This window comes from Myxozyma melibiosi (genome assembly GCF_037950935.1).
Source record: "Myxozyma melibiosi strain Phaff 52-87 chromosome Unknown BZA70scaffold_3, whole genome shotgun sequence".
NCBI lineage: Eukaryota > Fungi > Ascomycota > Lipomycetes > Lipomycetales > Lipomycetaceae > Myxozyma > Myxozyma melibiosi.
The window spans coordinates 596,717-610,987 of record NW_027042917.1 but is presented as its reverse complement, the minus strand read 5'-3'; the positions used below and the strand labels follow the sequence as shown (position 1 = coordinate 610,987).

Here is a 14,271-nt window from a genome sequence, read left to right as displayed (position 1 = left end):
TATGAGTCACCGATCTAATGAGGGCCACACAGAACACAAACGCGCACCAGAAAAAAAAAATGCCCCAAAAGTGCGAAATAGAGAAAGGACGACGAAGACGAGTTCACCAGCCAGAGCAACCGTTGCATGCTCATCCGCACCTTTCGACAGATCCGCGCCTTTTCGTCGTCTGCTGTATTTCTAAACAGCTGCACAAAGCCCGCTAGCACACGGAAGCCAACGTTTTTCAAGAAAGCAAAGTCACCGCAGTCTTCTACTACAACTACAGGAGAGAATCCAATGTCGTTTGATAGAGAAAATCTCGAGAGCGTGCTCAAGCGCCGCTTCTTCTACGCCCCGGCGTTCGACCTTTACGGAGGTGTCTCTGGTCTTTACGACTACGGTCCGCCTGGATGCGCGCTGCAGGCCAACATCGTCGATCTCTGGCGAAAGCACTTTGTGCTGGAGGAGGACATGCTCGAGGTCGACTGCACGATGCTGACGCCGTACGAGGTTCTCAAGACCTCTGGCCACGTTGACAAGTTCGCGGACTGGATGTGTCGCGATCCGGCTACGGGCGAGATCTTTAGAGTCGATCATCTTGTCGAGGAAGTGCTCGAGAGCAGGCTCAAGGGTGATAAGGAGGCCCGGGGTCTTGCGGCCGAGCCGGACAAGTCTGAGGAGAAGAAGCGGAAGAAGAAGGTTAAGGAGATTAAGGCTGTCAAGCTCGACGACGAGACTGTTGCTGAGATTGAGTCTGTCCTTGCCCAGGTGAGTCCCTCTTCTTCAATCGTGAATGATAAGTAGCGTACTAATAGTTGGCAGATCGATGGATACTCTGGACCCCAACTCGGCGAGCTGATGAAGAAGTACAACATCACCAACCCCGCCACCGGTGGCCCGCTCTCCGAGCCTCTGGAGTTCAACCTCATGTTTGAGACCGCTATCGGACCCTCTGGCCAGTTGAAGGGCTACCTCCGTCCCGAGACCGCTCAGGGCCAATTCCTGAACTTCAACAAGCTGCTCGAGAGCAACAACCAAAAGATGCCGTTTGCGTCTGCCTCGATCGGAAAGTCGTTCCGTAACGAGATTTCGCCGCGGTCGGGCTTGCTCCGCGTGCGCGAGTTCCTCATGGCCGAGATCGAGCACTTTGTCGACCCGCTCGACAAGTCTCACCCGCGCTTCGTCGAGGTCGCCGACACGAAGCTACGTCTTCTCAACAAGAACACCCAGCAGGAAGGCCGAACAGACATCGACGAGATGACGATCGGCGAGGCGGTCAAGGCTGGCGTGGTCGACAACGAGACGCTCGGATACTTTTTGGCGCGCATATACCTCTTCCTGATCCGGATCGGAATCAAGCCCGACCGTCTCCGTTTCCGTCAGCACATGTCGAACGAGATGGCGCATTACGCTGCTGACTGCTGGGATGCCGAGTTGCAGACCTCGTACGGCTGGATCGAATGTGTTGGCTGCGCGGACCGCTCGGCTTACGATTTGACTGTGCACTCGAACCGGACGAACGAGAAGCTTGTCGTGCGACAGACGCGCGAGACGCCGCTCGTGACGGAGGACTACGAGGTCGAGCTCGACAAGAAGAAGTTTGGCCCCAAGTTCAAGAAGGACGGCAAGAAGATCGAGACTTATCTCACTTCGCGGTCACAGGACGAGCTCGAGTCGCTTGCGGCCGAGCTCGACGAGAAGCTCAAGATCACTGTTACGGTCGAGGGCGTTGACGCGCCGGTTGAGGTCGAGAAGGAATTGATCTCGATCAGCAGGAAGAAGAAGCTCGACCACATCCGCGAGTTCACGCCGAACGTCATCGAGCCCTCGTTCGGTATCGGCCGAATCCTGTACTCGCTGATGGAGCACTCGTTCTACATCCGCCCTGGCTCCGAGTCGCGCGCGGTGCTCTCGTTCCCGCCGTTAGTTGCGCCGACGAAGGTCCTTCTGGTGCCGATTTCGAACGACGAGAAATTCGGCCCCTTCTTGCGCCAGATCTCGGCCGCCCTCCGCCGCGTGGGCATCTCGAGCAAAGTCGACGACAGCTCGGCCACGATCGGAAGACGGTACGCGCGCAACGACGAGCTCGGCACGCCGTTTGGAATCACGGTCGACTTTGACACGTTGGCGGATAAGTCGATCACGCTGCGCGAGCGCGACTCGACGAAGCAGGTCCGTGGGTCGATTGAGGAGGTTGTCAAGGCTGTGCAGAGCATGGTTGCTGTCGAGCCTGTTAGCTGGGAGGAGGGTACTGCTAACTTGACTCCTTTCACTTCTGAAGCCGAAGAGTAAAGAAGTATATATATATTGTTTGAATATTCCGTCTCTTTAAATCATTGCCAGATTTTAGTTTCTTGTTCTATCTCGTTTAATACAGCTGAGAGTTAAAATCTGATGTTTGTTACAATTTTTAGTTGAAAAATTACAATTATGCTGCTATAAGCTCAGTCATTATTAATAAATCGTCTCTATCGCTACAAAAAACTCATAATCCAAACCGCTCCTCTACGCTTTTCTGTGCATGATCAAAGCCGAAGCCTGGTGGTTAGGGAACACCAAGGTATCAGCGATAATTGTGTTTTCGCGACGCGAGACCGCAAAGACAATAACCTCGGCGATATCCTCCGCGATAAGAGGCTCGACGCCCTTGTAAACCGCGTCGGCCTTGGACTTGTCGCCGCGGAAGCGGACGACGGAGAACTCGGTCTCGACCTGACCGGGGTCAACCTCGATGATGCGGATGCGGGTGGCGATCAGCTCCTTGCGGAGGGTCTCGGTGAAGGACTTGACGGCGGCCTTGGTTGCGCAGTAGATGGCGCCGCCGGGGTATGGCTCGCGGCCGGCGATGGAGCCGAGGTTGACGATGTCGCCCTTGCCCTTGGCCTTGAAGATGGGGATGATCTTTTGCGTGAGCGCGATGAGGCCGAAGACGTTGGTCTGGAACATGATGTCGATGTCGGCCTGGAGAATCTCACCGACCTGCTCGGTGCCGTGGACCATACCGCTGCAGAGAGGTGTTAGCATGGAATTCCACAGAATGAGATCAGGAAGGATTGAGATGACTTACGCATTGTTGACGAGGACATCAATGTCCTTGGCTCCCTCGGGAAGGTTCTCGACAAAGCTGTCGATCTCAGCGAGCTTGCTGACGTCAAGACCGATGGGGAAGACCTTGGTCTTGGGGTACTTGGCCTCGATATCCTACAGCGTCGAGGTTAGCACTGCGCAACCAATTGCATGCACACCGCATGCCCCACCGCAATTGCAAAGAAACAGGGCAATTGCAAACGGAGGTATAGTAAGATATCAGAGAAGAATCCACTTACGGCCTTAATGGAGTCGAGGACGGCAACGCGACGGGCAGTGAGGACAAGAGTGACCTCACCGCCGCTCGCCTCGGCGAAGAGATAAGCGGTCGCCTTACCGATACCGGACGAGGCACCGGTGATCAGCACGGTCTTTCCCGCGAGTCTAGAAGCAGCAGCAGATCCGAACGACGACATGTCTGTGGAGTAATTGCGTTTGGAGGAGGAGTGGAGGGAATAGAAAGGAGATGGAGAGGGAAAGGAAGAGGAAGAGAGGGAAGAGTGTGGCAGGAAAGTGTAACTGGCCACAGCCGATCTCGCTGGAACCGGTTGCCAGCTTCCGATAAGCCTCCGTCGGACTGCGAGCGATGTCCTCGCAGACGCGCTCGCTGCTCTCAGCAACGCGCCAGAACTGCGGTGGTTCGCGATCATCTCAGATACTCAATAATCAATTACAGCTCGACTATCTCACACGCAAACAATCAGAGCTCAGCTGGTGGTGACCGCGTCCAGCCTGTGGATTCTCTCTTGACTCTCTGCTGCCCGGAGAAAAAGGTGGAACAAACCCGATTGAAGTTCAAAGCTTCAAACCTTAAGTTTAGATAATTTCACGTGATCTGATTAATTTCCGTTGTCTCTCAATCCAGCGAGAGGTAAACAAACCATCTTTACCGACATCCTTCAGATTCAATCACTTTTATTCATCACCAAGAGGGCTCAAGAAAAAACTCAAGAAACAACAACAATCTATTAGTACATAACTATATTTTCTCTCTTTCTCACACTCACGTCAAAGTCGAGACCCTTCGACGTCCTGTTCATAATCATTACCGACTCGGTTATTTTCCTTCTCTCAAATCCTCTGCTTCACTGCTGAAATAGTATGACTAGGCAATGCTGTCCAGGATCTTTGAGAACCAGCTTCGCTTGGGTCTGCTGTGTGAGGTGTATGGTGTAGGAACAACGCCCTCAAATAAGTCTAATCATAATTCAATGTTAGTTCATTTCTAAAACGACAAGCAAAAGATAGATGCTGCTTACCACTTTCTCTCTGCGTTTTCCGCTTCTTACTAGACGACCGCGCAGCTGACCTCGTACTCTTCATCCGTCCCATGAAATTCGTCGAGCTGCGCGCGCCACCCGCCGAAGGAGGCGCCGGCGCTTTCCGCTTCGGCAACAGCGATTTGTGGAAACGCACCCATCGCGTGCTTTCTGGCTCTTCCGACTGCTGCTTCTGGCTCTGCTCAGAGGTGGTCATGACAGCCGAAAGCGGTACTTGCTTCGTCTTCGGATTAGGCTCTGCGGGCGCCGCGCTGGAGTCGATTAGCATCGACGAGATCAGGCGTTCTGGCTTGTTGTCGTCCGTCGTCGTGATGATGCTCACGGTCGGACGGTGGAACGTACGAGAGCCTCCGCGAGTCATCGAGGCTGACGTAGATGGTCGGCCATACTGGTTTCGTACCGACGACTGCGAGATCACTGATACCCGGTTATTGCTCTTATACGACCCGGCCGCACTCTCCCGCACAGAATGCATCTTCGGACGAAGAGTCACGGTCTCCGTGATATCATCCTCTTCCTCGCCACCCATCGACATTCGGTTAGAGTACTGTGATCTTCCTCCGACCGGATGGCGAATAGTCGTGCCCGTGCTCGCATTGCTCTCCATGCTCTGTCCAGACACCTTTCGAGCCTCAAAGTTCGCCTCGAGCTCAGGCTCCTCTCCCAAGCTCAGATAACGCCGCTCAGTCTTGCGCTCATCCCGCTCAACGTTAACCGTTCCATAGAAGCTGTCGTTTGCAACAATCTTTGAAATCCGAAGTCGGCTCGCCTCCGTCTGGTTCCGGTTATGACTGCGCTGTCGCGGCGTAGGAGAGGTGATTGACGAACCAATATAGCTCGAATCGGACGGTCGCGACACTGTTTTGCGCGAAGCAAGAGGCTCGTCTCCCGCTTGAAGCGTCAAAGACTGTCGCTTCAGCACTGGGGGCGTGTTTAGCAGGTGCTCTACCTCTGCTGCAAACGAAGCCATTCCGTCTTCCTCCTCGGCATCCAAAAATCTCTCGATTGAAGCAGAGTTCCGCTTCACTGTGTGTGGAGGAGGACGAGGCGGCACATCGTTCTTGTCATCAATCAATAACGAAGACACGCCGTACTTTTGCGGGGCGCGAGCTGGCCCTGCGTTTCGGTTGTTGTTCTTCTTGCTGTTGTCAACGTTATCTAACCTGACTCGGTTGTTATCCACCAAATACCGCTCAAACTCATGGACCCACTCATCCTTGCTCGAGTTCGACACATGCACCGTCGACTTGATCGGCTCAAACTTCAGTCTCAGCGGACCTGTGGTGTCCTTCCCAAACTCTGCATCCGCCATCACCGGCGTTCGTCCACCGACAGATGTCGGCGCAGTCGACGCCGTCGATGCTTCTGAAGAAGTCGAGACCGTGCGCGGCTGCGACTCCGTGCTCGAGTCGCTCACGTTTCGCGTCGACGGGCCACCAAAGTTGAACATGGTCTCACAGAGCGAAGCAGCAAACTCGGCAGAGATCTTGCGAACTTCGTCGTCCTCCGGCAACGTAGCAGCGGTCCCTGGTCGGGACTTTTGCTCCTTGGCGGATCGGACTGAGTAATCAAGTCGCAAGCCGGGGATTTGCTCCACCGGCGACGATAGGTTTGCATAGTCCTCCAGTACCATCGGTGTCTTCTTCGTCTCCAGCACGGGCGGGTTCCGGCGCGGAACCGCCGTACGGGGAACCGGACCTGGCACAGGAACACGAGTTTGATCGACCTGCGGACGCTGCGCGTTGATTATCGACCGCGACTGCTCCTTTGCAGCCGAGATAGACGACGGCTCTCGAGCCATAGACTGCGAAAGCTGATCGATAGCGGCAATCAGCATCGACGAAGACTCAGGCAAAGGAGGCTCGTACTCCGGCTGCTGCGGTCTTCTCTGGATGCTATTTTGCGACTTGATCGATGGTGTCGAGGTCGACCCCTGCACTTTCTTCGACACATGGGAGAAATCGACTCCACGCTTGCGATGGGATGATGCAATCGAGCGCACGGAGCCTTTACTAGCGGTCTTCTTATGTCTCGAAACACGCGTCGGCGTGGTCTGGCGCTGAAGAGCAGCAGCTGGCTTGGCAGGCTGCTTGACCATCGCATTGTTACCAATCGATTGCTTGCGGCGGTTCTGGTGTGGCGAAGTCCGAGGAGTGTTCTCGGCAGACGAGGAGTCGTCAATATGATCGTGACGATATTTCATCAAAAGACAGTAGAATGTCTTCTCCGGATTCAGCTCAGGCGATAAAAGTCTGTCGATAATAACCTCTCTGTCCTCGCCATGCCATAAGGTCTGCAAATTCTTGACAATCTCGACGTCGACTTCTTCGCGCGAATTGATCGGATGATGGACCGGAACGGTAGGGGCTCGAGAGATGTTTGCATTTGCATCCTTGGAAGGATACTTCCGTAGCAGAGGATGGCTCAAAATTTCTTCGGCCGTGATACGATCCTCCGGGTTGATTTTCAGGATCCGCCAGATCAAGTCCTTGGCGTGGATCGAAAGGTCAGACGGCATTTGGAATTTGCCAGTTTGGACTTTCATCAGCAGATTACGGATGTTTTCATCGTCGAATGGAAGATGGCCTGTGAGGAGAGCAAAGAGAATGACACCACATGACCAGATATCAGACTGCGAACCGTGGTATGTTTTGCCCTAGATTGTTATTGACGCGTTAGAGCCACGGTTTACCAAACACAAAAGTAACAACAATACATACTGCAACGATCTCGGGACTGGCGTAATGAGGCGATCCACAAGAGGTCTCCAGCATCTTTCCAGTTGCCTCTAGCGCTGCCATTCCAAAGTCGGCAATCTTGATGTTATGGTGCTTGTCGAGCAGAAGATTTTCTGGCTTGAGATCTCGATGGCTGTCATGTTTACGCGTTAGTAGAGACAAGTAGAATCATGAAGGGAAGTAATATTACCAGATGTTGAACTTATGGCAGTAGTCAACGCCGAGGATTATCTGTCTGAAGTAGTGAACGGCTTCACGCTCGTCGAGACGCCCTTTGCGAATCAGGTAGTCGAACAATTCGCCGCCTTCCACATACTCCAGAATAAGATACCTAGAAAACAGTTGATAAGTACATATTCAGATAGAACGGGTAAGGAGTGTACTCACAGTTCTCCATGATTTTCCCAGACATCGTAGAGACCCATAACATTCGGGTGCTCTATCAGTTTCATAATGATGACCTCGCGTTCGATTCCATAAGGAAGCCCCGCGGCATCCTTTCCTCTGGCTTGCGATTCAGGATTCGCGGGGTCCTCGAAGCTAGCAGACTTGGGCACGATTTTCACGGCCGCGAGCTTGCCAGTCTTGGAATGTTTAGCCAGCCGGACACGACCCGAGCTCCCACGGCCGAGCGTGCGTCCAAGACGCCATGGACCGACGTGGGTTTTGTGCTTGTGGCCTCTGCTAGAGGCCGAAGAGCCGGTTGTGCAGGTCGAGAGTTGGGAGACGCGTTTGTCTGCGGCGGCGTGGGGTTCGTAGCCGGTGTCGTCGGAGGAGGAAGACTTTGTGGGCGAGGATGAGAGCTGGAACTGGCTGTTTTGAGCCGAGTCTGAGGAAGATGGGTGATAGACTGCGGGTTCTCCGTACGCGGAGGCGGTAGAGTATCTGTTTGCATTGATGCTGTCGACCTCTGTGGGCGCGGTGGAGAACCGGTTTGACCTTACAGAGGTCGAGGCGCGTCGGGAATAGCTGGTGTGGTCTGTGTCGTCTTCGTATTCGTCGTCGTTGTTTTCATGGACGGTAGGCGGCAGCATTGAGGAATGGTATGAGTCTGTAGGACTAGGATGCTGCTCCTGGTCGAGCAGGACGCCATTACGCTCGACCTGGAAGGGACGCGAGATTGACGGGTGCGAGGACGCGGTGAAGGATTGGGCGGAGGCCGAGGAGCCGCTTGTGATGCGTTGGAAGTGCTGGATGGCAGAGGAAACGCGCTGGCCGGTCGAGAGACGCTTGACGCCGGGGGATATGGAGGAGGCGTTGGAGGAGCGATTGGAGGTCGTGTTTGAGATCTCGCTGAGGACGCGGTTTGCGATCGACGACCGACGCGACGTTGAGCCTGCCGAGTCAGTCGAGCGGCGAGTCATTCTCCGGGGCGATTTTTGGGGGGAGCTGTGAGATGAGTCTGCTGATGAGACAATAGCGAGAAGGATAGGAAGTGAGGGGAGAGCACAGCAGAGAGCGGTGAAGGTGAGACGGGGAAGAGGTGAGGGCGGAGGGAAGGCAGAGAGAGAGCAAAGCAAAGCGGGCCAGAGGAGCGTGGTGAAGAAGCCCTAAACCCCTGAAAGCAGCAGTAAACAAACAAACAAAGCCGTCGTCAGGCAGCCCGCAACGGTCGTTAGGGCAGCGTCGGTCTGCGGTTCCGGTCTGCTGGAGTGAATATTTGTTTGAATAACAACAAAATAATGCAAATTCTTTTCTATTCTGCAACTGTTTTATTGTATAATATCTCTACGCAAACGCACAGAACCGGGCTGCAGTGGGCCAGCGTGCAGCACCAACAAGTTCATCTCCCGCTTAGTCTGCGGAATGTTTGTTCTCGAGCCGATTAAAGCCAAACCGGAATTTTAAGATTGAAGATTTGTCATTCGAGAATGCTGGCGCCACGCACGCTGCCCGCGACTCTGCTCTGCTCTGCTCAGGCTCACGAACGCAGTCAGTGTTAGAGTCTTATTGTCTGCGGAGTATGTGAGTTGGCTGTATTGTGTCCGAGAGTCTGCTGTTTCGTTGTCTTCGTTGTCTGTGCTGTGCTCTTCCCTCGCCGTAGCCATGCCATGCGAGTATGTGCGTCTCTACAGCAATATCTCCCCAGCAACGTTTGGCAGAGCCAATATAACCTGCAATATAACTATCAACAGCTAACCATGTCTTATTCCCATTATGTGATTGTTGCCTGCGTGCATGTGCTGTGGAGAGAGCCAGACCAGGCACTTCTCCGACTCGGAACTGTGACGCGTCTCTCTATTAACTCTAATCTGACGCGTCTCAGCCATGTGCTTCTCCGTCCGGCATCTGGAGTCAGACAGCAGACCGCGCAGACTGAGACCGCACTGCATACAAGCATCAACCAGCAGAGTCCGTGGAGAACAGAAAGATTGAGCAAAAGTGGAGCGCAATCGTACAAAGGGGATACAAGACAATGGGTGCGGTTCCAGCACCTGGGCTCGCGCTGCAGCAAGCCCGTTCTCTGGTAACGAGGACCAGAGAACAAGTCCCTCGATATGTGACTGTGACTGGTCTAAACCATAACCGTCGCCTAATAACAATCACGATCATCTGCTTCAGCAAGACGCGCAGTTCTTGGACATCTGCTATCTGCCAGCCTCTTGACATCTTACGCGGCCCCGATAATTCTGTCACTTGGTCAATATATACACATTGTTTATCTACATATCTCTCCTACTTAACGACCGATGCAGCGACAAACTCTCCATGCACATCGTACTTCTTCGTCCCCACCAGAAACCGGTTATCCGTCCCAGCACCAAATATCCCCTCCAGCGCAACCTCCTCAACCACAGCGCCCTCAGCTTCTGCCTCCGCGTCATCCAAAAACTGAATCGGCTCGACGCATTCAAAGTATACCCGCCCGTAAGACTGGTCTCCCGTCATCAGCTCGGCGTCTGCGATTCCGTAGTCTGGCCCGGCATTTTTCGTCACATAAAACTCGATCTTTGCATTCGCAGGCACCTTGGCCTCTGGGTCGAGCACGAGCATACCCGCTCGCACTCCCCAGCCTCCGCCTCCCGCAATCACCTTGTACCGCACCGAATCGTTGATCAGCGCATACACGCTTCTGTTTTTCGGATTCTCCAAATTCTTCGTAAACCTGGTGTTCATAGGCGGCACTGGATCCAGAAACAGTCCCGCGGCCAGAGAATCCTCGAGGAATGACGACGCCGGCCGGTCGTTGATCGTCCGGATGATGTTGTCCTTGCTGGATGTAACGTACATATCCGCCGACTCACCTGGTCGCGCGCTCTTGTTTGGCAGAAACTCGAGAGCTGATTCGGCCTTGACTGGCTCAAGCTTGAGTTTATGCGGGATGTTGAGAGTCATGCTCGTATACATCTTTGCCTCTTCGCCAACCTCACGCGCAACCATCATACTCTCCGTTTCAGTTTCGAAAATCGTCGAGGCCGACTGCATCTTGATTGTTCGTTTTTGCCTGAAGTTCAGCGTAACAAACTGTGGGTTAAGGCTCCACTGCTCTCCTCCCCGCGATATGAATCGGCCCTGGACTACCTCCAGATCACCCCCGTGTGAATGTGAGTGGGTCGAGTCGCTATGTGTGCCAGACTCGTTTGTATGTGGCACTCGCTCTGAACTGTGTTGCTTGTCTAAAGTGATTGGCGTTGACGTCCAGAGATATGACAGTCCATCCCGTCTGCCCCCGGGAGGAACGACGTCGACAATTGCTCCAAAGACGTTATAGTCAAAAGCTATACATAATGTTAAACCTCGCCCCAGCAAATGATATCGAGAAAGAGAAATTCGGAGTCATACATTCTGCGGAAATGGTATTGTACATGTCAACCGCATACTGAGGTGTTGCGAAAATCAGCAGCCCAGCAGGCTTGAACTTGGGATGCCGCACAAGCGAATCCTTCTCGCTAACCAGCGATTTTATAACCGAGGACCCGGAAGGTATCTCGACTTGCGAGGGATACAAGACAGTCCCCATCAGATATTCGGAACTGCTTTGGCTGCTGCTGTAGCTCCGGGCGCCATACAGCACTATTGGTGACGAAGTGCAAAGAGCACGAAGAGCTCTTCGCGTACTCGCTGCCGCAATCATCCTTTTGATCTTCGTCTTCTTCACTTCAGCACGAAAGGTCGGTTCAGTTTCGCAGGTCGATCTTCTTCCTGCCCTTCGACGGTAATCCTCGAAACTTATTCAAAATCCCACGCCACGACACCCGTCCAAATGTAAGCAGAGACGTCAAACCTTAAAATAAAAATAAAAATAAATCCGAGGCGCGGCTCAGGGGAACAGGAACAACAGCAACGGAGCCTGGAGCGACGACGGCGACGACGATAACGAAAACAGCTCAGCCACCGCGACCTTGGCCTGATCAGCGCTGCGTCTGCTTCTACTTCTGCTTCTGCTTCTCGTGGTTGCTTGACTGTGCTGCTGTTGCTGCTTTTCTACTCATGAAAGTCTTTCGGTCCTCGTCGGGGTCTGCAAAAGGTAGTCTCCCTCATCTCCTAACCTCCCTCCATCCCCAGTCCCACTGAATACTAACCACATCTTCTCCGCAGTCTCCGCCAGCGACCCCCGCGCTCAGGTAACCCTGGCCATAGCCGGCTTCTGCGACAAAAAGCGCTCAGGAACCTCATTCAAATCCATCTTCCACAACACATCCGCCTCCGCCTCCGCCGCGCCGTCGTCCGCGGGCGAAGACGACGACGTCACCCTCCTCCCCGTGATTGTCGAATGCGCCCAATCTTCCCCGCAAGCTGCCGCCGAAGCCGTGCGCTCGGTGCGCAAGCGGATAGATCCGAAGCATTCATCGAACCCGATCGTGCAGTACAACGCCATCCTTGTCCTCCGTATTCTCGGAAGCTCAAACTCGACCACTATACTCGACCAGATCGGGCTCGACGGCAAACTCGCTACTGCGGTTTCAAATCTACTCGCGCAGGGCAACGATCCCTCTGTCCGGGCAGTTTTGATCGAGACTCTAGAGTATTTTCAACGGGAGCAGCGGCTAGAGGAGAACCTGGTGCCTCTCAAACTAGTATTCGAGCAGTACATGCGCAAGAACGGAGGAAAGACCACCGCAGCCAGCACCGCCGAGAATCACCATCAGCCCCGCTCCCTGTCGCCCGAGAAAGTAGCCGACGTCATCGAGGAGGCAAAGTCCTCAGCCGGTCTGCTGCAACAAGTAGTCCAGACCACCGCTCCCGCCGAGATCTCCGCCAGTCCTCTTGTTCTCGAATTCTACGAGCGCTGCGTACGGCTGTCGTCCAAGATCGAATCATACCTCTCGCGCGATGTGATTCCGCCACTGGAGGAGAGCATGACTGTCAAACTCATTGACGCGAACGAATCGTTATCCTCCGCGATTGAGATGCACAAGTCTGCTCTCGACCGTGCCGCAAACCTCGTAAGCGCACCCAGGGAGTTCTATGTCCAGCAGGAACCTACACCAGCTCGCACGGAGCCTTCTGCGTATAACAGTATACCCAGCAGCATCTCGGACGTCTCGCCGGACGTCGCGCGACGAACGCAGCTGGAATACACGCCGATCCAGCCTCGTCAGCAGGAGCTTCAGGATCCGTTTGCAGACGACGATGACGAAGATAGTTTATGGGTGGGTTGTTTTGTTACTGTTTCTCTCAGATCTTATTGACCATTGCTAACTTGGCTATACTATATATAGGTAACGCGGACATCGAGTGGAGCTGTCGACGGAAACCCGACTTCCCGAGTCGTGTAAGATGTACGATTAAGATATTGATGGTTGCATATTCAGATTGTTTTGATATTGTTTGGTTTTGGTTTCTGTTTGTATTTCATTGTTAATCATTGACTATTGTTTCCTGTTATAATTGTATAATTGATTTCTTATCTGATGGCAATGATGTGTTGTCGCTGACGTCGACAAACTTAAATGCACGTGTTTGGTCCCGATGACTTCAACGTTTTTAGTAGCTTTGAAGAGTTCTCCGAAGATATGATATTATTGACAAGTGAGAATCTCACTGATATATATTTACAATTCAAGTAGAAGATATACAAAACTCCGTAGCGCAATAAGCAATAAAAGACAAATCAATAACCATGCCAGATCATATCGTATAACTGCCATCCCAAACAAATCCAACCAAATAAAAAGATAATGCTATGAAGTGATCATGATGTCGCAATCAAAGAACAGACTATAGCTCTTGCTACAGCTCATGCTCCAGATCGACTGACTTATTTGAGGTTGGTGAAGTCAACCTCTCCCTCGCGGAGACCGTTCTCGGTCGCGGATCGGGAGCAGGTGCACTCGTGAGCACGACGCTTGCCTATATCCAAACCAATTAGCACTCTGATCCGAACGACTCATCAACAAAATATCAATTGGAACATACCGCATGAGCACGAGGGACCCTCGACCTGGTTCTCGACAGCAGCCTTGGAGCAGACGCACTCCTTAGCAGGGCGGGCACCGCACGAGCAGCGAGCCTCCTGGGCGCAGACGCAGACGCCGTTAGATTTTCCGCAGCAGACCATTGTGAAGTATTGACGAGAAGTAGTGTTGAAGATTGAGAAAGAAGAGCTTGGATCAAGAGAAGATCGAGTGTGAGAGAGTAGAAGAGTTAATTGTTGGATGATTCTGATCTCAACAGACGGCGGCCGACGTCGACTTTATAGCCTTTCTCGCGATGGCAAAGAAAAGTCACGTGGGTGGCCGTGCGGCTCTAAATTACAAATGCTTAGAAACAGGTGGACGCTGATTGGCTGGATCCGCTCTCCAGTCTTTGCTGCTGGGCCGTTGTAATCCCTCCAGTTTGCGCTGTACCCAATATATCTCAGTAAAATCTAAACTGCATACTTTTTTGCCATGAATTCACTATACTAAAAAGTTTCAACTAAATATATCCAGTACTGGATGTACTGGAAGCAGATGTATATTCGGCCAATCAGGTTGCAGCTAAAGTAAGCAGCTCTCAGCTGACAATTAAGCAATCGTGCGGCTCAGTCCTCAGATCCTCTCCTCGAGCTGCCAACCGCTGCTCTTCAGCGCGCTGCTCTTCTTTCTCGGGTGCAATTAGTCTGGAATTGGATTAAAAGACATTATCAGACTTGTAGTAATACTCTACGGTATTTGCTGTGTGTTTACAGGCAGATAGCAGCAGTAGTAGCTTACGCTGCGCTGCAGAGACCCTCCTGGTCGCTTAGATTATCAGATGAT

The 14,271-nt window shown here is 52.9% G+C and overlaps 6 protein-coding genes across 6 annotated transcripts; 2 read left to right on the top strand and 4 right to left on the bottom strand.

Annotated features, from left to right (window-relative positions):
• Positions 1–279: 279 nt before the first annotated feature.
• BZA70DRAFT_298958 (uncharacterized protein) lies at positions 280–2,274 on the top strand (the record flags this gene model as incomplete). Its single annotated transcript, XM_064914639.1, has 2 exons — positions 280–750; positions 805–2,274. The coding sequence occupies 2 exons, from the start codon at positions 280–282 to the stop codon at positions 2,272–2,274; spliced, it is 1,941 nt and encodes a 646-aa protein (XP_064769302.1).
• A 213-nt stretch (positions 2,275–2,487) lies between these two features.
• On the bottom strand, positions 2,488–3,485 carry BZA70DRAFT_288648 (uncharacterized protein; the record flags this gene model as incomplete). Its single annotated transcript, XM_064914057.1, has 3 exons — positions 2,488–2,986; positions 3,050–3,183; positions 3,309–3,485. The coding sequence occupies 3 exons, from the start codon at positions 3,483–3,485 to the stop codon at positions 2,488–2,490; spliced, it is 810 nt and encodes a 269-aa protein (XP_064769301.1).
• Positions 3,486–5,413: 1,928 nt separating this feature from the next.
• BZA70DRAFT_128969 (kinase-like domain-containing protein) lies at positions 5,414–8,702 on the bottom strand. The gene is made up of 5 exons (XM_064909555.1): positions 7,475–8,702; positions 7,278–7,418; positions 7,070–7,220; positions 5,612–7,005; positions 5,414–5,547 (listed from the first exon to the last, which is right to left on the bottom strand). The coding sequence occupies exons 1-5, from the start codon at positions 8,449–8,451 to the stop codon at positions 5,508–5,510; spliced, it is 2,703 nt and encodes a 900-aa protein (XP_064769300.1). The 5' UTR covers positions 8,452–8,702; the 3' UTR covers positions 5,414–5,507.
• A 1,061-nt stretch (positions 8,703–9,763) lies between these two features.
• On the bottom strand, positions 9,764–10,895 carry BZA70DRAFT_266586 (uncharacterized protein; the record flags this gene model as incomplete). Its single annotated transcript, XM_064911040.1, has 2 exons — positions 9,764–10,806; positions 10,871–10,895. 2 exons carry the CDS (start codon positions 10,893–10,895, stop codon positions 9,764–9,766), a joined length of 1,068 nt encoding a protein of 355 aa, XP_064769299.1.
• Positions 10,896–11,315: 420 nt separating this feature from the next.
• On the top strand, positions 11,316–13,071 carry BZA70DRAFT_128939 (uncharacterized protein). The gene is made up of 2 exons (XM_064909554.1): positions 11,316–11,555; positions 11,627–13,071. Exons 1-2 carry the CDS (start codon positions 11,519–11,521, stop codon positions 12,718–12,720), a joined length of 1,131 nt encoding a protein of 376 aa, XP_064769298.1. The 5' UTR covers positions 11,316–11,518; the 3' UTR covers positions 12,721–13,071.
• A 218-nt stretch (positions 13,072–13,289) lies between these two features.
• Positions 13,290–13,589, bottom strand: BZA70DRAFT_288644 (uncharacterized protein; the record flags this gene model as incomplete). Its single annotated transcript, XM_064914056.1, has 2 exons — positions 13,290–13,381; positions 13,448–13,589. 2 exons carry the CDS (start codon positions 13,587–13,589, stop codon positions 13,290–13,292), a joined length of 234 nt encoding a protein of 77 aa, XP_064769297.1.
• Between the last annotated feature and the right edge of the window lie 682 nt (positions 13,590–14,271).

What these genes read in the sequence shown, in the direction of transcription:
- BZA70DRAFT_128969 (XM_064909555.1), bottom strand. Translation starts at nt 8,451, where the DNA reads ATGACTCGCCGCTCGACTGACTCGGCAGGCTCAACGTCGCGTCGGTCG. An exon ending in TGCCATAAGTTCAACATCTG is followed by an intron (nt 7,221 to 7,277) that starts GTAATATTACTT and finishes TAAACATGACAG; the next exon opens with CCATCGAGATCTCAAGCCAG. An exon ending in CCAGTCCCGAGATCGTTGCA is followed by an intron (nt 7,006 to 7,069) that starts GTATGTATTGTT and finishes ATAACAATCTAG; the next exon opens with GGCAAAACATACCACGGTTC.
- BZA70DRAFT_128939 (XM_064909554.1), top strand. Translation starts at nt 11,519, where the DNA reads ATGAAAGTCTTTCGGTCCTCGTCGGGGTCTGCAAAAG. An exon ending in CTCGTCGGGGTCTGCAAAAG is followed by an intron (nt 11,556 to 11,626) that starts GTAGTCTCCCTC and finishes TCTTCTCCGCAG; the next exon opens with TCTCCGCCAGCGACCCCCGC.